This window comes from Phasianus colchicus, chromosome 2, assembly GCF_987193195.1.
Source record: "Phasianus colchicus chromosome 2, bPhaCol1.hap1.1, whole genome shotgun sequence".
In the NCBI taxonomy this organism is placed as follows: Eukaryota; Metazoa; Chordata; class Aves; order Galliformes; family Phasianidae; genus Phasianus; species Phasianus colchicus.
In genome coordinates, this window is record NC_143437.1 from 91,166,952 (window position 1) to 91,193,354 (window position 26,403).

A 26,403-nucleotide genomic window follows, 5' to 3' on the forward strand; every position below is an offset into this window, starting at 1 on the left:
ACAAAGCAGTACTAACATTTTAGCTTCTTCAGAGACACATTTTGCCTTACAGTATGAGTAAAAATTTCTGTCTTTTGATTTCTCTGCTGAATTACATGCTCTTTACCTCTACCCACACACTGCGCACTGTGTTGGCAAAGTCATACATTTTGGCAGTGGACTTCAAAACTTTATTCCTCTGCAGGAGAATGCCCGTGTATTGTACACTCACATACACACCCCCTCAGTCCACATGATTTATATTCTGCCTGGGCAACAATTTCACGAATAGATAGAAGCACTAAAAAATAAAAATCTCAACTCCTGCCATACAGATATCAGCCATTCCACATACTGCTTTCATTTAGCAATGTTAAGCCACATTACTAACATGACTGGTTATCAGGGCTGCATGCAGATTTTGCTGCTGATGATGTATGTTTATTATTTCTTCCTTTGGTAACTGAGCTGTACACATTGGGAATGCTTTACAAAACATCTCAGAAATAAAGGTCAAGTAAGCTTTCTTGTAAGAGATACTGTTTTCTGGAGAGAATTTCCTTCCTACACACCTTCAGCCACCAGAGCTCTTCTGATGCTAGACAAAGGCATTGCAAACACATATGCCCACTCACATTTCTGTCTCTAGAAGTATGCTTTACTGATTTAGAGTCCCTTCTTCAACCCCTGCTCACCCACACATATCCCTGTCAAAGGCACATGAGGCTGAGAGCGTTGTCAAAGTAATATTTAAGAGTTAATGGTTTAAATTTAGTCCCCAGAGCACAAGGGCTAGTCAGTCTCGCCTGTTGAGGAAGCATGTTTTACTGATCTTGGAACATTTCATACAGTAGCCAAACATCAGTGAACTCTTTTGCTCAGTTTTGGTTTGGAGATGACATAGTTTTGGGTGAAACACAACCATGACTTCCCATCAGGAGAGGGAAAAAGCATCAGGAAGGAGGAACTGGGCATAGTGGAGAATGCTGAAATCCAAAAAGGATTCCCAGTCAACGAGGGTACAGTGCAAAGGCTGAAGAACTGGAGCCATGTGCTAAAGCCATGTGTTGCTTTCACTAGCAAAATGGTATAGAGGTCTGCACCAGCTGAAGTCTTAAAAATCACATATATTCAGAATATCCTGACCTAATCAATTATTGTATGTGGAACAGCAAATCCTAACTAGCTCTACACCAAGAAGTACTGAAAATATTGAAGTATTGAAGATATTAAAGAATTTGAAGTACTGAAGATACTGAAGGCGGAGGTCCCTACTGCCCTTGAGATAATAGTCTGCCCCCTTTGAAATGTGCGTCTACTCCAAACTGCCTGTAATTCTGCACTGCACAAAGACTAGATTTTAGTGGATTAAACTCGATGGTCCTAGGTAGAGCCAAATCAAATAAGATAAGGTGGTCTTCTGGCTGGCTTGACACTACAAGTGTGTCATTCTGTACTCTGGCTAGACATCTAACAATGCTAAGAAATCCAAACCGACCCACAGGATAGAAACTAAAATTAAAAGATGATTTCTTACACAGGTCGCTAGTTCCCTCTTGATTTCACTGCAAATTGTCTGTATTGAAAAGCTGATAGCTTTGGCCAGTTGCTTGTCATCTGGATGCTGAATTGCTGAGAGAAATGGAAAAAACACACTGGCCCCTTATGGCCATGTCACATGTGCTGCTGATCTTCTGTAGGTATTAGAAAAGCTAGAAGAAAACACTGACTCAGGACCAGAGGTCAGGTAATAGGCTTGTACTGACCTTGTGGGCTGGGTGACAGGAAGAGAATCACAGAATCACAGAATGGCCCGGGTTAGAAGGGACCTCAAGGATCATGAATCTCCAACCTCCCCATCACAGGCAGGGCTACCAACCTCCACATTTAATACTAGACTAGTTTGCCCAGGGCCCCATCCTACCTGACCTTGGACACCTCCAGGGATGGGGCATCCACAACCTCTCTGGACAGTCTGTTGCAGCACCTCACTTAAAGAGAGAATCAGCAAAGAGACAGGTGAAACTCAACCCGCCCAGGAATATTACAATAAAAATGTTTAGTATCTTTAATCAAACCTCCTGGTAACATGCTCAGACAAGTCAATCAAGTCTTCTGGGAGAAGAAAGGACACAGACAGAATGAAACATGAAAGTTTATGCAGCGTAAAAATCGAATATTAGACATCAGCTAATCAGTGATTACGTCACATTTAGAGAACTGCTACACTCTGTTCTGTTTCCTAAGCAAATCCAGGTGGGGATAAAAACACTCAATGAAATAAAAGTTACATTCAAAACATGTCAATTTCAGATGTATGGTAATGTAGTACATATGGGAGAGGGGAAGAGTGGAATTCGTTAGCCTAGACAATAAAAACTAAAGGGAGAGAAAACAGGATAAACACTCTTCAGATATAGAAAGGGTATCTGGAAGGAGCTGAGAAACTGAAGATACCCATCATACAAACAAGATAATAAGCTCAAGCTGCAGCTAGGAAGATTCAGGCTATGAATAAGGAAAAGTTTTCAGTGGTAGGATTGGGGAAGTTGAATAAGGAGCCTGGGCAGGCTACACAGACAGCTGTCAGATGTGTATAGCTGATCCTCCCTTGGCACAGCAGAGGCCAGGTAACTCCCATTCCTGCTTCTCTGATGGCATGACTGACCGCTGATGGCAGAGTAAGAAACACATCCCAAGGACCCCAGACCTATCCTTCCCAAGGAATGGCCAACACAAAACAGGGGCTGTAGTTCAGCCTGCAGGGAAAGGGCAGAAGAGTGGATATAAGAGCTGCTCACAATAACGGGGATGCTCACCTCACCACACAGCTACCTGCTCAGCTTCTGTTCTGCAGTCCTGACTCTGCTGAGTAGTAAGTAGCCTAGGGGGACAGAGACTGGAGAGCAGCCATCTCTCGAGAGATTTGAGAACTCCAAATTATGTTCCGAATACATCTGAGGATATCCTTGTTTCACACTCAGAGTGGAGCATTTAAATTAGATCTTCTCTGGCCAGAATGTTTTCCTCCCTTAGCTTCATTCTCTAATTAATTACTGTCAGCACTGTCACCATATGAGCTACAATTGACAAGAACTTCTGTCACAGTTTATCACTCCTGCCACTGGATATCACTTCACATCCTTTCATCTGTTTATCCTTGCAGTCCAATTCAGTTCTCCCTTCTTCATCCTTTGCTGGTGATCCCATATATCTCTACAGAGTTATGGTAATAGGTATTGCTCACCACAGCTCTAAGTGACAGCAATTTATTTATTTATTCTTTTGCAAAAGTTACCATCACATGACTGGCCAACTAAAAGCAAAACAACCTTGATGGCAAGGTATGAGATATTCCGGATTAAGTAGAAGATTAGGAAAATACTTACTCTTGCTTTCACCCCTCTAATTCCTATTTCCATGGAAACAGGGCTGGAAAGTACCAGCAGGCAGCCTGCAGCTGAACATCTGAATGAGAGCGCTTGTGTTGAACTCAGCAAGCAGGCAGCAGGTGAAATCTGCAGGAGCTGCTTGAAAATCTATAGCCAGGTTTTCAAAGCAAAAGGATGACCTCAAGTTAGGCAAAGGACTTCTAAGAAGGATTACATATATCCCTAGCAAATATTCTCGCACTGCAACAGTTGGTAATCTGATTTCATCTTGTGAAAAAGGCAGGGATAACACTTCTTTATCTCAACCGCACCAGACAAAAATCCATCACAATTAAACGTATTTTGAAATGTTCAGGTAGAAGATGACATATTAGCAAGAATGATAACATATTTTTGTAACAGAACTGCCAGACTGTCAGACAATGTTCTGTAATTCCTACTGTGAAATCAAACTGGCTGATGCCCAGTCCATATAGATGCATTCTATACTTATATATTAAAAAAAAAACAAAACAAACAAACAAAAAAAAACACTAGAAGTTAGTAATACATTTACTAGTTATAAGTCATATAAATCACCAAAACTTGCCTTTTAAAACCTACTAAGGCAACCCAGTTGTAGACATCATTAAGGAAAATAATAATAATAAATAAAAAAATAAAAAAAAAAACGTTGACTTCCTATGCAATTTAGTAAAGTTTCATGCAGTAATTATTTTTAATACCATCTTAGATTTTTCTCCTGTTCTATATTTGCTCTTCAAGCAACAGAAAGAAAAGCAAACAAAGAAGGATGAAACATTACTGTCTTGCACTATACTTTACCCAAACAACAGATTGGTTATTATTAAACTCTGCTTTTGTATCTAAAGCAATTACCAGTTTCTCAAACAGATATTATTCATTCTTTGCCGAGAACAGAACACTGGTCCCACTTTGTGTCAGTGTAATTTCAGCCAATGCAATGGACAAAGCAAAATGATTATAATAAAGGATGTAATGTCTTGAGCAAGTTCAATATCAGCACACAAGAGCTGACCTGAAAATGGATGATGAAGAAACTTGAGACAGTATAAATCTCTCTCTCTTTTTTTTTTCTTTTTTTTAAATTTAAGAGTGTTATTTAAAGTTTAACAGAGCTATTTATCAGAATCAAGTCAGCCTGATAGGTGTGTGGATCTGCTTTATTGTGCCTATGTTCTCCTTCACCATCAGAGAGGAAATGCAAGCTTAAAGCATCAGAGAACAAATCAACGCCAGAAGCTGTTAGTGACTATTGATTCGTTGCTTTCTCTGGGATCTTCACTGCAAAACTGAGCCCAAATTTAGAGTCCACAATATATTAAACTCACAGCTTTGATGGAAAAGAATAGTACAGAAGCTTCTTGTGCAATTTTCTTTCATCACAGGAAACTAATAATTGTGTATCAAGAGCATAGCTGTGGCAGACAATGCACACACCCATCAGCATCTCTGCAGAATTTAGCAGCTGCAGCAATGGTAAAAATTGCACAGAGCAATTCTGTTAATGAGTCCCACTGATTACTCACCTGTTATTCTATACCATCTATACTTGTACTCACCTCAAGGATCACTTACAGTGCTAGATCACAATGCTGGCAGCCCTGGCACAAGGAGAAATCAAACTCCAAACTCGCTGATCTAGTCTGAGTCTGCTTAAACACAGCATACACAAAAGCAAAAGCTTTCACACTCATTTCCACTTTCTTTGTGTGAAAACATCTATTGCTAAACAGCCCACATGTATTGTCTGAAGAACTCTACTTTAAGAAGGACTAGAAATAAAAAGTAAAACTAAAAGCACGAACTTAAAAATCCACATCAACAAACGCTGACTAAATTCCCCATTTCATAGCAATTCTATCCCTCATTTTTTATATTTGTTTGATTGTTTCTGTGGATTTGTTTGTTTTGGAATGCCAAGATATTTTGTATTTAAAGGCTACCCCTCTACTGTTATTTCAGGGGTATGATGCGTAACATTGCACTGTCTGAACAGCTCTCTAAGCCATCACTACAACTGCAAACCTTACTAAGGGGGAAAGGAGGAGGGGAAGGGCATCCTTGGCATCTGTTTCAGATTTATAGAAATGATCATGCAGTTACAAGAGAGATCTCTGACTTGGCTGAAGAGTTTCAGTAGGCAGGGGATGGAAATATTTATAAAGGGAATTATATCTGGCTGCATACATGCACAAAGGCTGGTGGGCATACATCAAAAAGGGTGGCTTATCTTTCCCAGCTGGAGTTTGAAATAGAGAGGAATATAATTCAAGGAAATGAGGAAGCTGTTCTCCACCCAGTCATTAGTATCTTCATACTATTTTTCCTTATGATCTTGTTACTAACACCTGTACAGAGCATGTAGCTGCTTTCTTCCAATTAACTTTATACCTGATAATGTACCTCAGTTGTTGCTGGCTCATTAACTTATGGGAGATGGAAAGAAACCAAGAAGGGGCATCAGTGTAGTTTTCAGAATGCTTATGGCAATGAAGAAAGACATACAGAATGAAGGTGTCTGATCTGGGGTCTTTTGCCTCTTGGGGCATAGAGAATGTGGCAAATACAAGTTCTGGATTCCAGCTAACATGATAATAAACATACATTACTCCAATGCGTGCTGTACAAATTTTTAACTTAGTAATGAAAATATGATTAAAAGAAAGCCACATATAAATTAACACTTCAGAAATTAAACATCATTATCTATTAGAAAACCTTAAAGCAAGCAATCTAACTCAGAGATTTTGTAGCTACTTTACCTGTTTGTAAAGCTAAACCTTCTTCCATGTTTGAAACACCTACACTTGTTAAATATCATTTCTTCTTCCAAAACAGTATTGCTACATAGCAACTGAATTAGTTTTATATCTTCCTTTTTGGAAGGTTTTGCAACACATGTTTTCATATCAAAGTTGTTAGAACCAAAAATAAAAGTTTGCAGTAGATGTATTAACACACAGTCACAAGGGGAATGTAATCCATGTTCCCATATTCTTTCTTTATGTGTACAGCTCTGTTCTCCAGTTTACAAATACAGAGTACTGACACTGAGAGAATAAGTGTTGGCTCTTCAGCAGTGCAGGAAGAGTCACCGAGGCATGAAATTTTCCAAGATATGGGTTATCCAAGGCTTCTAATTCAAAGACTGGTTAAATGGTATTCCCAAGACTCAAGGCTCGGTGAGTGCGAGTGATCCCTTATTACTGGCTTCATCATTCCCAAGGGCTCTCTACCATCTCCATAGTGTAGCTCCCCAGTAGCTTCTGTGCTAAGACTGGGAAAGAGCTCTTCAAGTCCTAGCCTAAGATTCCTAAGCTGGCCTCTTAACTATTGAGTGGATGTGAACAAGTGGAAAAACTACTAATGCCTCTGCCTTTTAGCCATCCCATTTCCCACAACATTTGAGTAGCTACCTAGGGGTTTTAGAGGTCTCACTTTAATCATCCTCTCTTACTATCATCTTCCACTTCGCATCTTTCACTCTTTCTTTATTTCATTAGGCACAACAACCAAGTCTGCACACTTCTAAATTCTTCCAAACACTAGCAACTGAATACAGATAGAGACACAAAGCTTGCAATCAGGCCATTTCTCCTGCCTCAATTAATGAGAAAGAGTTGTATAAGATTATATATGATGTAAATGTCTGAATTCAAACAGTACACTCCAAATTTACACAAATTTAATGATTGCCTTCTTAATGTGCATTTATGGATTTCAACATAATCAAACAAGAAAATGGTTCATCTATGTTTAATCAACTCCGTCAACCAAATTCAGCTTCCCAGCAACGTAAATGCACTCCTATGAAGTGATTGCAAGCTACTGCTGCCTCCATCAAGTATAGACATGTAGAAGATGGGGATAGGAAGAAACAAAGAAAGGACAGACAACTTTACTTATTTACTGTGGGCTACACAAGAAAAACTGAATGGTATGGGATTCAAACTGTGCATTTCCTTTCAGAGCTGCAGAGAATGAGTGCCCCTGCAGAGTGGAAAGCCACAGCTCCATCCATAAGGGCCCCTGGGAAGCACAGCTCTTCTCGCTGAACACAGACTGACAAAGCCTACTACCACAAAATCCTGGAGAGCGAGCTTGCAGATGACACAATGGCCATCTCTTCACCTCAGTTTAACCAATTTTTTTGTGTGTTAGGATCCAGAAACTGCATCTGAAACCTGCTAGAAATTTAGTCATTCCTCTTGTCTACTGAACTTTTCTTCTGCTGCTTTCTGCCAAGGATTTAAACACCATAAATGGAGGAAACAGAGGAAGTGGAACACAGCAATGATTTACTTTGCACCTGCTGGCAACTCCCAACTATACAGTAGGTAAGCATAAAAATACTTCAGCAGTCACATAGAAGCAATAGAAATGACATCTGTTTTCATACCTAAGTGTGCTTGCGTTGTCTTATAATCTAACCCTGCTACACATCAACTTACTGCTTAACGCCTTTGTGAATCAAGAGGACCAGATTTCAGATTCCAGTATTAAACCTCTTATCTCAACAGAATGGTAATTTTATAATTAACAATAGACAACTCAGAAATTCACACAAATACCTTTGTAAGTGAAACCTGATAGCAACCTCTGAAAAAGCAATAGCTCCAGAAAGCTAACAGAAAACAAAATCTTTGAACGAAGCCAGATCATTTAAACAAAGAATCCAAGCCATCACTTCCTAGAGTAGACTTCGGTGACTGTAGGTAGCAAACAAGACTTCTCTACATTGTCCAATGCGTGTTTGTATTTCTCCAAACCATAATCCAATATAAAGTCATTAAGAAAGAAGTTTACCTGTGTTCCGGTCAGGTAAAATACAGCAATGCTTCTGCAGTATGCCAGGCAGAACCTGTGGCAACAAAGAAACAGACATTAACATATGTATATTTTTAACATTGCATGAAGAAGAGCTAGTGATTGTTGGAGTGCATACATAATCAAGTTTTGTGCTTTCATTCTGGATACAAATTAACTATTACACAGTGCAAATCTGAGCCCCACTCATTAGGAATCACACATTGAGAAGAATCTTATATGGTAAGCTGCTTCCTACTGCCCATAAAGTAGTTTCACCCTCTCCCATAGACTGCAATACTGAAAAATTGAGTAAAATAATATAAATACATAAGTAGATGTGCTCAACTTAGAAAGACAACACGTTATCAGCCCGTGCCACTCCTATTCCTGATTTTACACTGATTTTACACCAATTTTAGCCCTGGAGCTAGGAGATCACTTCTCAGATGCCTATTTCCAGTAAATAAAAGAAAACCCTTTCAGCTTGGATAGGAAGCTCAAGGGAATGGAGACAGACAAGATGCTATGCTTGTAGTTCATCATGATCACCGTGCTGAGATACCTATGAGAAAGGCTACAGGAGCTTCCCACTACCACAGGTCCTTTCTTCTAGGTGGAGCAGCCCCATTCCTCTTCACAGATTTACACACTGCAGTCATCTGTTGTGGTGCAGCTTTGATGCTCCTACCAGCAGCAACCTGTGCTTGAAGAATGCAAGACCTAATTTCAATCTGACTTTTAAATCTGTAATTAACACCTTCTACAATGTTAACAGCATCTGTAAAACTGTAGCTTAAAACTTAATGGCTTTTCCTTTACTATTTCAGAGAAAAATCCAATTAAAAGCTATGCTCTAAGATGTCCTCTATAAATTTTCCCTCGGGGGTCAGCACGTACCCTTTTAAGTCTGAAAATCTCAAAAAAAATAAAAAAAATAAAAAATTAGTTTCTACAAACAGGAGACCAACATAACCTCAGTGTTGAAATGCTGGCCCTCTAACCAGTGAGAACACCTTGGGCACCATCACAGCTCATATGAAGTTTCAGAAATTCAGGAAGGAGAGTACTTTGCAGCCTAGCAATATTTTTATTCATCATGAAGACTGCTGTTGCTGTTTGGCTAAAGCAGTTGGGGATGAGAGTCAGAAACATGGAGCCCTACAACAGCACTGCAGGCCTCAGCCTTCCCTGTGGGCCTTACCCAATGCACACTGTGGTAAACCCCCATGAAATCAGCACCTCTGCTCAGCCATCCGCCAGCACAGCAAATTAAAGTCCTAAGAAATTTGCTGCACTCTGCTTACTCCCAGAAGCACACATGCAGACACAGTGCCATTGCAAAGCTGAGCTTTTATTGCCATTTTCACTTGAAGAGCCAATCTGCACACAGAAAGCTGTGCTGGACACAAAGCCACAGGGAATAGAGTTTCCCCCCACAACTCCTTGAAACTCTACTGCAGATGAACCATTTAAACATAAAGTCTTGCACAAATAATTCTGGTCATTTTCTGAAGTGAACAGCACCACTGAAGCCATGTTCTGCAGTGGCGCGGGAGATTACTCTGTGAGAGGCAGTTCAAACACCCAGGAGAAGCCAGGGAGAGAGAGCTGCCTGGAGCCACCAGTCCTCCCTTTAACGCAGCAGCACATGCAGGGAGGACACAAGGCAGACCATTTTCTTCTCACCGGGGAACACAAGAATGCAGCACTCTACTGAAACAAGCACAGTGACCACCTGCTGCAACAGCCAAGCTGTGGCAAAAGCCAGATGGAGGGGGCCACACCTTTTCTGCGCTGACACATGCACCCAGATGGACCTCCTAAGGAGCAACACATCTCCCCAAAGCTTCAGCTGTGGGAAACTCTGATGTCTGGAAGTCCCTCAAGGGTCTGAGGGAAGAAGGACCCAGAAGTCCCTGCCATCCTCAGCCACTCAGTGATTCTGTGACAGGTTTACTGCTATCTGCTTTGTGCTCTTATCCTTCACTCTGTTGCAAATCTGTTTAAACAGGTCCCACAGTTAATGCCCTCAGAGCCAAAGCCCAGGTCTGTGCCTCTGAGTACAGGGCTGCAGAAGAAGACTCACATCTTGCTGTCCCCGTGGGGCAACGAATAGTTGTTTTAGCTGCTCATGCATGTACTGCTGGTACTCCTGAATTTCCACATGCTCGTAACAGCTAAATACCACCCATTGTCATCTCCTTTGGCACTCAGAAGACCTGTCAGCAACTACATTGCTTTCCAAGTAGAAATTCTTTTCACTTGAAGCAATCACAAAACTATCCTTCCTTCAAGTACAACAACTATGGAAAGGGACCTTGGTGTACTGATGGACAGTCAGCTGAATATGAGCCAGCAGTGTGCTCAGGTGGCCAACGAGGCCAATGGTATCCTGGCTTGTACCAGGAATGCTGTGGTGAGCAGGACTAGGGATGTAATCCTCCACCTGTACTTGGCTTTGGTGAGGCCTCACCTCGAGTGTTCAGTTTTGGGCACCTCAGTACAGAAAGGACATGGAGGACCTGGACCAGGTCCAAAGAAGGGCAACAAGGCTTGTGAAGGACTTGGAGAATATGCCCTACGAGGAGAGACTGAAGGAACTGGGGCTGTTTAGTCTGGGGAAGAGGAGGCTGAGGGGAGACCTTGTTGCTCACTTCCAATATCTGAAAGGTGCTTACAGAGAGAGCGGGGTTGGTCTCTTCTCACTGGTGACAGGTGACAGGACGGGGGGAAATGACCTTAAGTTGTGCCAGAGTAAGTTAGGTTGGATGTCAGGAAATGCTTATTTACAGAAAGTGTTGTTAAGCACTGGAATAGGCTCCCCAGGGAGGTGGTTGAGTCACCATCCCTGGATGTGTTTAAAAACCATTTGGATGTGGTGTTCAGGGCCATGATTTAGCGGAGGGTTGTTAGAGTTAGGGTAGTATGGTTAGGTTGTGGTTGGACTCGATGATCTTTAAGGTCTTTTCCAACCTGAGAAATTCTATGGTCCCCTGATTCTATGATTCTATGATTCTATGATTCTACTTAAGGGAATAGAGTATGACTTGAACCAAGATATTAGCTTCCCTTACTCACATTTAGACAGCAGGAAGCATGTATTTTAAGAAGAAACAATGACATGAAAAAAACATATCCTGAAAACTACATTCATCATTTGCTAGTGTTTCTTGAATTTTAAAAAGAAAAAGTCCAGTGGTACTTAGGAGTGTATCGTAATACTTCCAAACTATAGCATTTTCATTTTGGCCGTGGACATAAATAATAGCACGGTCTTATAGGCACTGAAAGCATAAAAATTAGAAGCAGAGAACAAAGAAATCCTAGAATGAGCAGAGACAAAGCAGTGTAACACAAAGACTGAATCTTGAAAACATCCTGTCTTACTCAGACATAAAATAGCACTTAGTTCCCAGTGAATCTGTCACATTTTCTTCCCCACATTCATGAACCATGGAGAAGCATTATGAATTTATTATGAGCACCAGTTAATCAAATTAAGGCTGAAACTGAAAGAAGACAGAAAAAAAAGCAGGTCTAGAGGAGCAAAACAATTTCCTTGGGAAAAGAAATAGTGTGTAACACAATTTTTTACCTTCCTGGTAGACCTGATACAGATAAGAGAACAGTCACACTGAAAGGCACAGGCTTGAAAAATATTTGCTTGTCCTTTTCCTCTACTCTCTTAAATGTTAAGTAGGTAACTGGCATGGAAGAGGCTAAAACAGCGCTGTCTTCTTTCTCTCCAGCCCTTAGCATGTTTACCCTGTACAAAAACAGTTTCTGGCTGGTAGGAGTTTGATATCAACCTCCCACTTACTTATCTACAGTATACGGATTTTTACACTGTACCCATCTCCATGGTACCCAAAGAGCCTCTTCACACTGCTCTCCTCCCACATCTCCCCACTCTGTTCCTCTCCTCCCTAAGGAAAATGACACAAGCATTCCTCAGCAAAATTATCACCTTTCTCTCTCTACGTGTCTTTCCTTTCCCCTTCTGCTTGCCTCTCATTCATTGGAAAGTTATGATCCCTATCTTATGCCTTAAAATGTCTCTATGTCTCAGAGTTTCTTTTTTTTTTTTTCTTTAATTTCACAGATAAGCCCTAGATTGATTGACTGATTAAGCAGCTTGAGATCTTACTTAAACAGGGGCAGTCTGAGAATCTCAACCATAGTCAGATGTGGAATGACTTCTGCTAAAGAAATCAAAATACGGGAGAAGAAGAAGTCAAAATAACAGGAGATCCTCACATGCAGGGAAATGAAACAAAACAACAAAAAACAACAACAACAAAAAAAACAAACCACAGGAAAGAAAAGATTTGAACATTTTGTTTTTGTTTTTGTTTTTTCTCTTGAGGAAGTGAGAGGTATCAATTACATTAAGCCAAAGATTTAACCTTCAGTTGTTTTTTAAGCTCCCAGCTGGGAGCTAAGGCACTGAAACACTAAATTAAAGCTGGCGCAGAAATAGAATAAATAACACAGCAGGAAGCAGGTCCTTATAGTCAAGGCACTTCCCTAGCATTAGCCAAATTAACTCTGATCCGGTCCATAGAGTACTGTTACGTGACCACATGTGGCAGGAACACGAACTCAGAACACAGTGTCAGTGCAAAGCTTCCTCAGAATTCAGAGAAAAATTCTAACTTATGTCAGTTGATATCAATCAGGACACAATTGTTTCACATTTGTTTTCTCTACAGGTTGCTGTGCTTATATATATTTATGAACATATACACACATACACATGTGAACATATGGAGCTCTTGGAGTGGGTCCAGAGGAGGGCCACGAAGATGATCAGAGGGCTGGAGCACCTCTACTATGATGAAAGGTTGAAGGAAATGGGATTGTTTAGCTTGGAGAAGAGAAGCTCCAGGGGGACCTCACTGTGGTCTTCCAGTACTTGAAGGGAGTGTATAAATAGGAGGGTGAACAGCTGTTTATGAGGGTGGATAGTGATAGGACGAGGGGGAATGGTTTTAAACTGAGACAGGAGAGGTTTAGGTTGGATATTAGGAGGAAGTTCTTTACAAAGAGGGTGGTGACACACTGGAACAGGTTGCCCAAGGAGGCTGTGGATGCCCCATCCCTGCAGGCATTCAAGGCCAGGCTGGATGTGGCTCTGGGCAGCCTGGTCTGGTGGCTGGCGACCCTGCACATAGCAGGGGGGTTGAAACCAGATGATCATAGTGGTCCTTTTCAACCCAGGCTGTGATTCTATGATTTCTGTCATAATTAATGTTCAAATTTTTAGTTGCTCTAAATATGTACTACGAATATGCAGAAAGCTTCTCAGAGCAGCAGAGGGGAATAACATATCTTTACATCACATTTTTATATATATGCCTATTCCATTACACACACACACACACACACAAAAGACATTTGAATTCTCTGCATGTTCAGCATCCAATACTCTTTTAGAGTGGTTTAACAAGGACTAGAATTAATTCTCATAAAATCTTTTCAAGTTTAGAAAGTGCTAACCTCTAACACAATTTCAAAAACTTACAGAGAAGCCAAAAGAAGTGAAGTAAAATAATTCTACTATGGAAAAAATGCATCTGTTGCATTGATATCTACTGACTTGAAAGGATCTGCTGAATGACTGTGTTCAGACTTCTCTATGGTACTGAATGATAAAGATGTTCTGACCGCTTTCTACTCCACTTACAATTATACTATTAAAATAGTGATAGGAAAGTGAGCAGGATACTATTTTCTCCTGTCTATTCACATCTGTTTACTAAACCTTAAACCAGTGCTGAAAAGTAAGGTAATTGAAGACAAATAATTCCCAGATCCAGAATTACAGAACATCCAAGTCAGGAGTCAGCGTATAATTCAAGGCAGAATTTAACAAGGATTTCTACTATGCTTTAAAGTTGTCAGAAAGGAAGAACTTCAACTTGATTTTACAGTTCCAAACTGTGTGGGATTTTGTCTCTGCCTTTTATCTGCTTTCTATGTCCTAGAAATCCAGTGATCCTAAATACTGCAAGAGCAAAATATCACCTTTTGTCTGTGCCAACCAAAACCCTTGTGTTCATGTGCAACCCCAGCCAATGATTGTCTCTGAGATAAATCCCTATCCTCCTAAACCTTCCTACCCCAGAAAACTAACAAATGAAACATTCTGGTTGCAAGAATATTGCAATATTCAAAAGAATATATGTCAAATACATAAGGGGCAGATATATATAAGTTTACAAAATGATTAAGGAAGCTTTTTTTGACCTTTACTCATGCACTGATGGTTGAAAAGAAATGTTCCTTAGGCAGAGTCATCCCATAAAGTGTACCTTGCATCTGCTGTGAAAGAAATACAATTCCGAAGAGAAAAGAGGTCAGATATCTTGATGTTAATCAGTAGGTGAGTTCCTGGCTTTTTGTCTTCTGAATGCTGTGTCACTTCTGTTCAAAAGGCAGGCACCTCCTAGGCACTGCTATCTGCACTGCTCCACACTAGGCATTGCTGCTTTCCCACAGACCACACAGACTGTGTAGAAGGAATTTTATTTGCTTTTACCTTAAGGATCCTATTCATTATATATCTGTATTTACTTTCCCATATACTCATCTCAGGATTTTTGTTTTAGGCTGTTGTATGGTACAGATCATCATAAGCTAAAGGTTTATCATTATAGCATTACCCTGTTTCTTCATTCACAGCAGTCAGGTACAGTTTGCAATGGTTTCAACCTACAGGGAGCTAAATCTGCACATCATTCTCACCAGCATTTTTTTATTTTGTTTTGCTTTTTAAAGGATATCTAGAGATTGTATTGACAAATATCTGATATAACTTCAGCTACTGGAAGTACTCAGAAGCAACCTAAGATTACAAATGGCTCCTTTCTGAGTCTTGCTCAGAGTCTTGCATCAACAGTAGGAAGCTACTCATCAAACCAGCCCTGAAACTTCTGAACTTTGAGGAGAGCAGCAGGACAAGAGGGACCACCAGCTCTTCCAGCTCCTGCCAAACCCCCCTGCACATGTGCTGTGCCAGAGCAACACCAACCCATTCATAATGGCAAATTCCATTCAAGAGCTCACTGTTCACATAGCAAATATCAAGACTTATCCGTTCTTAGTGTCTCAAGCACTCTGAAAGCAGAGGAGCTTTGTAATGCCTTTCAATCATTTCTTGCAGGCTGTCAGTCCCTCTGCCCCCCCCTCTCCCTTCCCCTCCATGAACAACCTTTCGCCACGGCTTCCAACGAGCAGCACCCAGCAGGAAGGCTGACTTGTCAGTTCATTTCATTGGATTCTGATGAGCTGTCCCAGGCTTGTCCAATTATGTTTCTTCAAGACTTCATTAGACTGCTGTTGTCCAATATCCAATTTCACATATTCACAGTTGAACTTTCACACTAATTTAATGTCAAAACAGAAGTTGCTAATGATTCATCTGTGGGTTTTTTTTTTTTAGTGAGAGTATTCTCTTACCATCCTCTACCTTAATTCACCATTCCCATTGAGATAACAAGAACATAAATAAAATGTGTTTGTTGGAAGGATAAAGTTTAATGAAAAAGAGATAAACTGTGTTCACCACATACCAAATACTTTTATATTGTATCAATGTATTTATCCTACCATATGGAATGAATATTGTCTCCTTTTGATTTTGAATACAAGAAAACATTAAATAAAGGAAGGTACATCTTAGAATGATTCTGAAAACATTACAGTATCTATACTAATGTGTTTTCTTTCAGACTGCATTGCATCTCCAAAAAAAAAAAAATTTTAAAAACCTTTCCATAATTAAAGGAAGTATTGGCATCAACAAAAGCAGCAATGTTACTGTAGCAATATTTGCAACGAAAAGCAACAGATGTTTAAGTAATGCGGACCCCACTGAATGCATGATCTATTTTGTACCTCTGAATCAAAACTAAGTAAGGTAGAACAACCTTACAAGAAAAGTTATACTTTTATGAGGACTTCAGACAGAACAGTTCAACTCTTTTTTCTCTTTTTTATTTCTTTTACTGAAGTCACCTTAGGAAGTGAACAGAAACACTGGTCTGATCACTTTTTGGTGGATCAGGAAGAAAAATGTGATTATCATTATGATACAATTTAGATTCATGTTAGCATTAATCTGCATTAGTATGACTAATTAGAATTGTTCTGTGATTAACAAGCACTTATAAATGTGTAATATTTTGAAAGTTACCATCTAAAATATACTCCTTTTACATAGCTCTCATAAGAATGCAGCATGCAGGCTAAAAACAGAGAAAGAGAATCCTGTGGAAAAAAAATCAGGTGTTCTGAAAGTTAGCAACACATCTTGAAGTGGTTCAATGTAATACTTTAAAAATGCCTTTTCCCTATGGAATGCCAAAGGAAAATAACAGTCACAAACCCTATTTCTTTCTGACTTCCTCTTCGGTGTTTAGACTATTTGAGAACAGTACATCAGCAACAACAAAACCTCCTTTATACCTTTGACTTTTCAGAAGAGTATACTATTTACTGACAGAACAAGATCTTGCTGTAGTGACCCATGCACTTGTGACTTCTAGGTCCAATTATTGTAATTGATTGTACTTTAAAAAATTCACAGACTTTTAAGATGCCTCAAACTAAATTCAGCATTATAAACACAGGTTCAATGGAAACACATCAGTTTAGTGTTGAAATAATAGTACTGTTGACCATTTCTACACCAGCAAAAATCTAGAAGAAATGATGTCAAAGGGTCCTGAATCTGAGAGATGATGACATCTCTAAATAAACACTACAAAACTGCCGGAAGGAAAAGACCAGGACAGAACCAATGATATTTTCAACTTACCTTCAAATGATATATTTCTAAGGAACTCATCAGATGTATCAGATCTACAGTCATTGCACTACGCAAACAAGTTCACTTGCACTTGCCATTGGACATGAGAAATGGATCTTGTTGTAAACTAGAAATCACAAATATTTCACAAATATTTCTTCTGTCTGTTACCACGTAAGCAGCAGGAGCTCCTCTTACCTAATGGCAATACCTACATGTGAGATATCTTACTATCCGGTGTCTCATGCAGTTTGCAGGTCAGAAATAACTGTAGCAGACCAGTAATGCTCCAAAGGTTGGTCATGGTTCTCCACAGAGACTCTGCAGGCCTCATCCTGTGCTGAAGGAGAGAGGGACAGAGATCACCCCTGTTAAGGGGTAGACAAAAGCCCCAAACGGAATGGAGGGTAGCAGCTAGTCACTAACAAGGGCTGTAAAGTGCCTAAGGCAGATCCACAGGTCATAGAAGGGAAGGAATGGATAGTAACAGTTGGATATTCCCTTCTGTGGGGACAGAGACATTTCTCTGCTGTCTCAGAAGTTTGCTGCTTGCCTGGAGCCTGGATCCAGGTGCCCCGCAACAACTGTAGAGATTCACCCTGAGCTGCACCTTTAAGCTGCACATCCAGGTGGAATGAGGAAGAGATCACTTAAACCTGCTGAATATAGTAAGGCTGTAGAAATGGGTGAGTTAAATCCAAGGACTGTGAGTCCTTCTTCTACTATCTCTGGAAGATGATGGTCTTTTCATGGTGACATGCTCAGAAAGACAAGAGAAAGCTAAAGAGGGATGTAATTGCATGTGAAAATATATGAGGTCAGAACCAAAAAGTCCTCACAGGCACATAGTAAAAAGATACAAAGAAATGCTTGCAAGAAAATCGTCCAGATATTGAGAAAAAAATCCCTGAGAGGCTGTGGAATATTCATTCTTGAAGATTTTCAAAGCTGAGATGGACTCAGCCCTGAGAAACCTGCCCTAACTTTCAAAGTAGCCCTGCATAGAGCAGAGGGTTAGAGTAGATGACCTCTAGAAGTCTCCCCCAACATAAATTAATCCACTGTTTAAATATATAACATTTAATGTACTAATGGAGTCAAATATCACACTGTGATATAACATTAAAATGCAATAGTTGCACCATCCTCCATCAAATTTATTTTTAATAGACAAATGCAGCTTCTATTTCTATCAATGAATCTTAAATTTGAATAATGAGCACACTCACATCTACATGCAAAAAACAAAACCCAAAAACTTTCTAGAAGCATAGCAGCTCTAGGAATCAGCAAAAGGCAGTTATTCTCTCAGAAGTTACAAAGTAGTCATTCATGGCTGCAATTGCTTAATTTATTTAAGAGTAAGCTGTGGAGAGTGATTTGGCATAAGAAGCCACATATCAAAAGAAATCTTGACTGAGTTATTATGATTTATTCATTTTTAAGCATTCAGCTGTGTTTTGAGCAAATAAAACATTCTAGTACTTTCAATGTATATTTATTTGACCAGGAAAATATCCACATTTTCATTCTCCAAAATGCAAAAATGATAATGATAATATTCACCATTTTCCCCATTTTAATCTATTTGGATACAAAGTATGTAAGTACTTTGCAATGCCTAGACTGTGTGGTCTCCTAGTTAAGAGGCTGTGGTACAGGGGCACAGCTAAGCAATAAGATAGTGTGTGAAGAAGTGATGCTCTGGGGGAAAAGCCTGTCCTGGCATTATTCTCATTGTGGTGGTGTCATGAGGCTTCCCAGACTGAAATGGCAGCATAACTTGTGCTGATAAAAGTGAGCACAGAACAAGGCTACATAAAATATGATGCCTGCCTGGAGAATTTTAAACACTTTACAGAGAGGCCCTGGCTACCTGCCCGCACTCCTCGTATTGAATTCAGCTGACGGCCTGTCAGCATGCACACAGCATGCACATGTGCTACAGAGACAGGTGCTGGAGTCCCTGCACCAGAGATTTCTTGTCTCCCCAGTTATTTATCCTGAGCAGAAGTCATAGCTCTCATCACAGGTCACCTTGGATCCTAAACACCAAGCTGCTCTGTTCACAGGACTCGGAGTTGAATCCCCATCTGGCAAGACACTGCCATGTTGCAACGGTCTGCTACAGAAGGAAAAAACCTTCCTGACTCAAGGACACCCTGAAAGCAGTGAATATAGAAGTGACTGGAATTGAGAAGAGGGCTGGACCTGGAGGTACCAATATGGATGGGGCTTACGGTGTCTGACTGGGCAGTAGTGAAGCCCTGGAAGGTTTTGTCAGAAGAGAGGTGGGATGCTCTCCACACTTCCATCTTGCCCACGTGCTCCTGAACAAAGCCAACCATGTCTTGGTCCCCTTACGTTTTGTGAGACAAAAGATGAGATGCTCTCCTGGTTTTCACCTCACCCACACACTGTGAAGCCAGCCATAACTTGGTCCCTCAGGTTTTTGTCTGGGACAGTGTTGAGAAATATGTTTATACTGTGGCTTCCCACATAAACTGTTTTTAATTAACTGCTACAATAAATTAGTACATATTATATACATAATAATAATAATCTATACAAGACAAATGCCAGTGAATCCTGAGCATTATTTATCTTTGCCACTCTTGAACTGGATTTAAGGTTCACATATGAAGCACGGGGATCCTGAAAGTTTTGTTATCTGTATTTGCACTGGAGAAGCCCATCCATTAGACACATCCTTCCCAGCATCTTTGCTAGAAGAAAAATAACTTCATTAAAAATGAAAGTTTATGGTTTTGTACCAGGAATTGGCAACAGAACTCCCAATAGCCTGCTTTGTCCCACTGTGTAGGAGTCACACATACTAAGAAATTCAGTTTAAAAATTATGAGTAAAATGAGAGGATGTTTTAAGTACTAAAGTTTCTTCTCTCTTAAAAAAAAAAAAAAAGAAAAAGAAATATCCTAAGTGTTTATTTGCATTTATGATCCATATCAAAGACCTTTCTCAATGTGAATTAAATACCCCGTGTATCAGTTGTGGCGGATCATGCACTAGCAAGGAAGTTCCCTAGTACTTTATAATTTATTACTCATATAACTATGACATAGAGTTTAGAAGGTGTTTGCTTTATCTAATTTCAAATTTATTTACAGCTAAGAAGTCACCTATACATATGCAATGGGAAACTGAAGTCCCCACTGTATTAGGATCAGAATATACCTATTAAAATGATCTGATATCATACCTGAAAGATCATACCTTTCATACCTTTTAGATACCTTTCAGGTATGATATCAGATCATTTTAATAGGTATATTCTATATATGCTTTTGTCACCCTGGAGCACTCTCTACTCTCAGGGGGACAATTGCCAAGATGAATCAGGTTTCTGCAATTTCTACTTGTTTTCTCTGGCCAAGTGAAAGATGGCCTAAAAACTGCAGAGAAAGCGTGTTTTTTCCAAGTTAAGTCAATTTCATCATATCTTAGCCCAACACACTAACTGTGGTAGCAGCACACTACAAAATTCAAGCAGACATAGAAATGAGACAGTTCACTCCTGATGGACAACTGCAAGTGACGGCAGAAAAAAAGAGAGAAGGGGGGGTTATTTTTAGGAATATTTATTTCCTAGATTTATGTTACACGAGTCTTACATGCAAAGACAGTCAGCAGAGAAGGATGCCTGAGCTTCATTTGTGCCCTTAGCAGTATTTGATAGCATAGGGAGTATAGATTTCAGTACACCAAGTGACTGCCCACATCTCCTTCCTAACAAGCAGGCATTCTTATGGAAATAATAGTTTCATCTTAAGATCAAAATTTATCTTTATTGCCAGTGCTTCATTGAATATGAATAAGATGACAGGTTGCTGCAAGCTCCAGACATTTGGGAAGATGTTGCTGAAGGTGGGAAAAGCAGGGATGGGTCTCAGTTAGCAGATTATCATTTTTTCAATTCTACTTGAACAGATTTGCTGCTGGCATGGATTTTTGAGGAAAGAGTGCATAATGTCTGCAGCCTGGTTTTGAGAACACAAATGGAAGAGCATCAGGGCAGTTTTAATCTGCAAGCTGATGTTACCTTGCTGTTAAAGTTATGTCTCTTCCATAGTGTTATGGTTGCTCTATTCTTTTATCATTTGAAGGTTTATGTACCGCTAGATGACAAAAAGATGTCTCCACAGAAAGGGTATTTTTCATGTTAATAAAGGTAAAAAGAGAGATCAAAAATCCATACAACAGTCTCACCTGATCTTAATGATACTTGGTCCTCAGCAGGCAATGCTCTTCCAACACTGCAATGAGCTGACGGAACTCAGGGAATCCCCAAGAGTGTCAACAGAGCTGGCAGTCATCAAAGATCTAACATGATCTTAGGGACAGTCTCAACCTGCCTCACTTGGAGGAACAGAGATGGAGGCACAACGTCCCTACAGTCTGAGAGACAGAGCTGCAAGTCAAACAGCTGCCACTCAGAGATGCTAGGCCCTTACTTTCTAAAGGGCTGTCACGGTGAGTTATTTCTTCACAGATTCTGCTTCTGTGATGAACATTTTCTCCATTTTGCACAATTAACAAAATGCTACTCAGATCACAAAGAGCTCTGCAATTTAGCAGTCAGAGGACTTGCTAAAAAAAGCAATTTCCTGCCTCTTTGCTATGAGTCAATTAAGTGTTTTGTACAACGCAAAATTACTTTCACAGATCCCAGTGAAATGTCCTCAGTGATCCAGTACTGGAGTGGCAGGGAGGACTGTTCCAGGTACAAGGACACCTGACTGAATTGAGCAGGGGAGGATTTGGACCTCTCTCAGCTATGTACCAGAAGAGCATGTCAAGTACTTCCATAAAAATAAGCCATTACTCATTCCTTCAGCTCTGTATGTTTTGTGGGTTTTATAAGGCTTGCAATGGGTACTGGCACTGCACAGAGTTACTAAGTTTTGACAGTTAAACAACTAAAAAAAAATGCTATTTTTTGATGCTTCAAGAGCCTTATTTTCCATGAGAAATAGGGAGAAGATCTGGTGGAATGATAAGGCAACACTTTTTTGGTAGATAAGTGGAAGAACAGAGCTTTTACATGTATGCTTTATTAAGTGTAAGCTAAAATAAATGTAGTTTTAAAGGAGTTATTTTTCCTGCTGACTTGGCTATCCAGTGGAAAATAGGTTGTTTTCAGCTTGTTTATTTTTAATTCTTCCTTTCATGTTGCTTTCAAGGAAATGTCACCTCTCAAGAACAAAAGGTTAAGACAAGTAATGCTGAACTATATAATCAGTCTGCTTGACAAGCCTGGTCTACTAAAACATTAAAGAATGAGCAACTGATTACCAGGCGAGCCATTTCCACTGGCATATGCTCCTGTTTTAGCATTTTAATTATTCTCATGGGTCATCCAGCCTTCAGACACTTTACCACTGACATTACCTCACCCCTGGTAAACACCAGCAATTCGTTTTTTTTTCAAGACCTGAATTCTGCTTCTTCAAATCAGAATCTAGAATTAGCAATGAAGTTGCTTAAGCCTGTTCCAACAACTGTCCTGACAAAAATAAAAAGGAGCTCTGCCACTCACTTCTCTTACTGTTTACTCTAGCCAAAATGCTATTGAGTTACCCCAAATACTGTATCAATACCAGCCAACATTTCTAAGTATAAATGGTCTGATTATTTGCACAAGTAATTCTGAAACACATTCAGTAAATTGTAGTGTGCAACTGAAGTATTTGTGTGGCTTCTAAATGCATAACTAGCATTTAAAAATCCTTGCTATATGAGGAAATGTATTTTTTTTCCCTGTACTGAGTTACTAATGAAAAATGTTTGCAAAGCTTCCTCCTATCCACAAACAAAACAAAAGAAAAAAATCCTACTTCTGCTCATTGAAGTTCATAGATGTGACGTATTCAAAAGAAAATAGCATGAACGCTGGTCCACTTGTCAGTGCTGAAATTTTCATTCACATGTATTGTGCGCTTTTCATCCTGCGTAACATAGATTAAGAACAATTTGTACCGAGAAACAAACACTTGGCATCCTTTGTGGGAAATCTGACCCTTAAAAGTACGGAAAATCAAAAGACAGACTGCAGTTACAGGTTTAACAACTGGCATCAGAGGTAAAATAAAGTAATAAGCCTTCCTTTAAGGTATTTGCACAATAATGTCAACATAGAACAAGACTCACAAAAATTGATGTGTAACAGGAAGAATGTGTATTTGCTCTTTGACTCAGTGCATTGATGTCCTGTGGGAGCATGGACACTCACTGCAGTTTATTATTTTTTAGTGATTAATACGCACTCACGAATCACTGAGACACAATTCAGGAACCTCTCCACATTTAATCACATACACATCATGTATGTGCTTTAGCATTTTGTTGAGTCACAGCATAGATGTTATTACTAGCAAATCTATTAACAAATTAATAAATAGTTAAAGTAGTGAATCTAGTAACGTTCACCACATACACATTTGAGTTATACCTTTAAAACTAACACGGATGAGTATTTAACTGAGAAATTTAACACACAAGAATATAATGACAAAAGGAAACAATTGTCCCAATTTGTTACAATTTCTTAGTTAATATAGCTATGATACTATTTCTTTGCAGAAGCAAATTAGGAGAATCATAGAATTGTATCACAGAATGGCTTAGGTTGGAAGAGACCTAAAAGATCATCTAGTTCCAACTCCTCTGCCACGGGCTGGGTTGTCACCCACCAGATCAGGCTGCCCCAGGGCCCAATCCAACCTGGTCTTCAGCCCTGCCAGGGATGGGGCATTCATAGTTTTTCTGGTCAACTCGTTCCAATGCCTAACCACCCTGAGTAAAAAAAGGTTTCCCAATATCTAACCTAAATCTCTTCTCTCTTAGTTTAAAGCCATTTTCTCTTGTCCTCTCACTATCAGACCATGTAAAAATCTGTCACTTTTCCTGCTTGTAAACTGTCTTCAAGTACTGGAAAACTGCAGTGAGGTCTCCTCTGAGCCTACACTTCTCCAAGCTAAACCAACCCAATTCCCCCAACCTATCTTTATAGGAGAGGTGCTCCAGCCCTCTGATCATCTTAGTGGCCCTCCTCTGGACCCACTCCAACAGCTTCACATCCTTCCTGTACTGGCGGCCCCAGGCCTGGATGCAGTACTCCAGATGGGGCCTCACAATGGGGACAGTCATACCCTGCTGGCAACTTCTCTTTTGATGCAGAGCAGGATGCTGTTGGTCTTGCAGGCTGCAAAAGCACACTGCTGGTCCATGTCCAGCTTTTTGTCCATCAAGATACCAAAGTCCTTCTCCACAGGGCTGCTCTCAATGACTAATTCTGCCAATCTGTGCTCATATCTGGGATTGCTTTGACAACATACAGCTGATGGACTGATGAATATACAGCTCATCTTCAGTTATTAGTGCCCTATGTCTATACAACATATATACATTATATATATTACACAGCAGATGATTACCATTTCTTTATAGAGAACCTTGCTCAGAAATGTTAGTTCTGAAGGTCAGTATTTTTCTGCTTTATTGTCTAAGAGTAAAATTCACCCTTCACTCACTGCTTTGAGAAAAGGATGGTGATAACATTCACTGGAGGCAGACCCATGAGAACAGAACTGTACCCATATAAACACTTCTGCTGATGCAGTCATATTGGAGCAGGTGGGCTTGGATCAAAAGAATAGGCATTACCATACGTATAAGGAAAACTGGAACATATAGCTTACGTTCCTGTGCTTATAAGCTTGAAGCTTTTACTGCAAAAAATGGTAGTAAAATGAAGGCAATTGCATTTTCTCTCAATACATTTTACATCTGTTTATTTTTGTTTGGTTATTGTTTTGTTATGTTTTGGAAGTGGCCTGTTTATCATTTTTAAACTATTAATTACTGGCTTTTTTTGATGCCCACTAATAGAAATGAAATAAGCCCTACTCTCAAAAAAGCTACAGCAACATAGGAAATGCAGAAAGAGAAAGTGCGCAGAACTAGTCCTGGGATTTGGGACATATTGCTTTGCTCACTGCTTCTTTACCTGGCACAGTGTAAAGAAGGAAAACCCATAAGATTCAAATAGCTCAGTGGTCAAACTCAGCTCTACCAAGTGATGCAAAACAATCATTACTGAAGTGTTATATAACCATAAAAATGAATCTGGCTGTCGTTCAAATTAACCCAGTAGTCTTTCATAGTATCAATACATTACTAATGGTGTTTGTTACACTAAAAGCTAGGAATAATAACCTTTTGTTCTTCTAGTTTACACAGAAAAATTCTGATATACTACAGTAAAGGATACTAGAACAAACTAGCTTTTTTTTTTTTTTTTTTTTTTTTTTCAGGAGAGATGATAAGGAAAACAAGAACCGAGGAAATGTGAATGCAAATTGTAAACTATCAGAATTTTTTGGTGCTATTTTTCTTCAGAAAAACATTCTTAATTTTTGCTTTAACCAAATACGCAATTAGCTGATATATTTCCATGTACACCTTCACATCCTACGTGGTATCCTAGGTATGTTATTCAATAAATCCTAAAAATAGCAGAGTAAATAGACAAAATAGTAATTTGTTAGTCTTCCTACATTTTAACTATAAAGACAGCATTATAGACTTCACAGCAGCAAATACTATAATTAAGTCCATCAATTGCATTACAACTTCACTATTGTCACCTGCTCATTTTCTTTCTCCAAAATTATCTTTCTATATCTGGTTTCATCCAAAGTAGCATCTGGGATGCATGATTACAATGCTGGCTTTATTGTGACTGCTGTTTTTGGAAAGTCCATAAAAAACCTGTTCATCCCTGAGAGTTAGCTATACGGGATAAAAGAAAACAGAAGAAGAGCTCACATGGAGAACTGGGGATGGTCTGCCTCAGAAGAGCTGCTGAGGTTTGTGCCCCTCGCTACCATCCTTGTCACAGATCTACATCCACACGGGAGGCAGCTCAGCCATCAGGCCATCAATCAGTATTGCTGAGCTGTCCCTGTTTGCTGCCCAGAGTACTTGAAGGTGATTACAAAGGATGTGAGGAGCCAATAATGCCAATACTGTCCTGCTCTTCCCATCCACTGCCCAGGCACCTTCCCTTACACTCCTTTGGCTGCTTATCAGCCCTGTGCTGAGCCCAGTCGCTTCTCTGAAATGGCAGAAAACAGATCCAGAATTTAATGAATAGACAAATAAGCTAATTTCTGCTCTCTTAGTGAGCTCAGTCAGCTTCAGGGAGAGGGCAGGAGCACACAGTCAAAGCTGAGGGGAGGTGAGGTGGAGCAGAACCACCTCATTTGATGTCAGCAGGGCAGCAGTTTGAGAGAGATAAGCTCCATGTTTACTCTCTGACCTCACCCCAAGTGCTGATTTCCACAGCAAATCCTTTTGTTAGGCATT

At 39.8% G+C, this 26,403-nt stretch overlaps 1 protein-coding gene across 8 annotated transcripts in view; it reads right to left on the reverse strand.

Annotated features, from left to right (window-relative positions):
* DLGAP2 (DLG associated protein 2) overlaps positions 1-26,403 on the reverse strand; it is a 453,855-nt gene that overhangs the window by 365,271 nt on the left and 62,181 nt on the right. For 7 of the 8 annotated variants that reach the window (XM_090136327.1, XM_090136320.1, XM_090136322.1 and 4 more), the window contains one exon: positions 8,202-8,256. In XM_090136327.1, coding sequence (XP_089992453.1) covers positions 8,202-8,256 — 55 coding nt within the window. Of the gene's footprint in view, positions 1-8,201; positions 8,257-26,403 lie in introns of those variants that run through there. The other variant, XM_090136318.1, reaches the window with a different exon arrangement.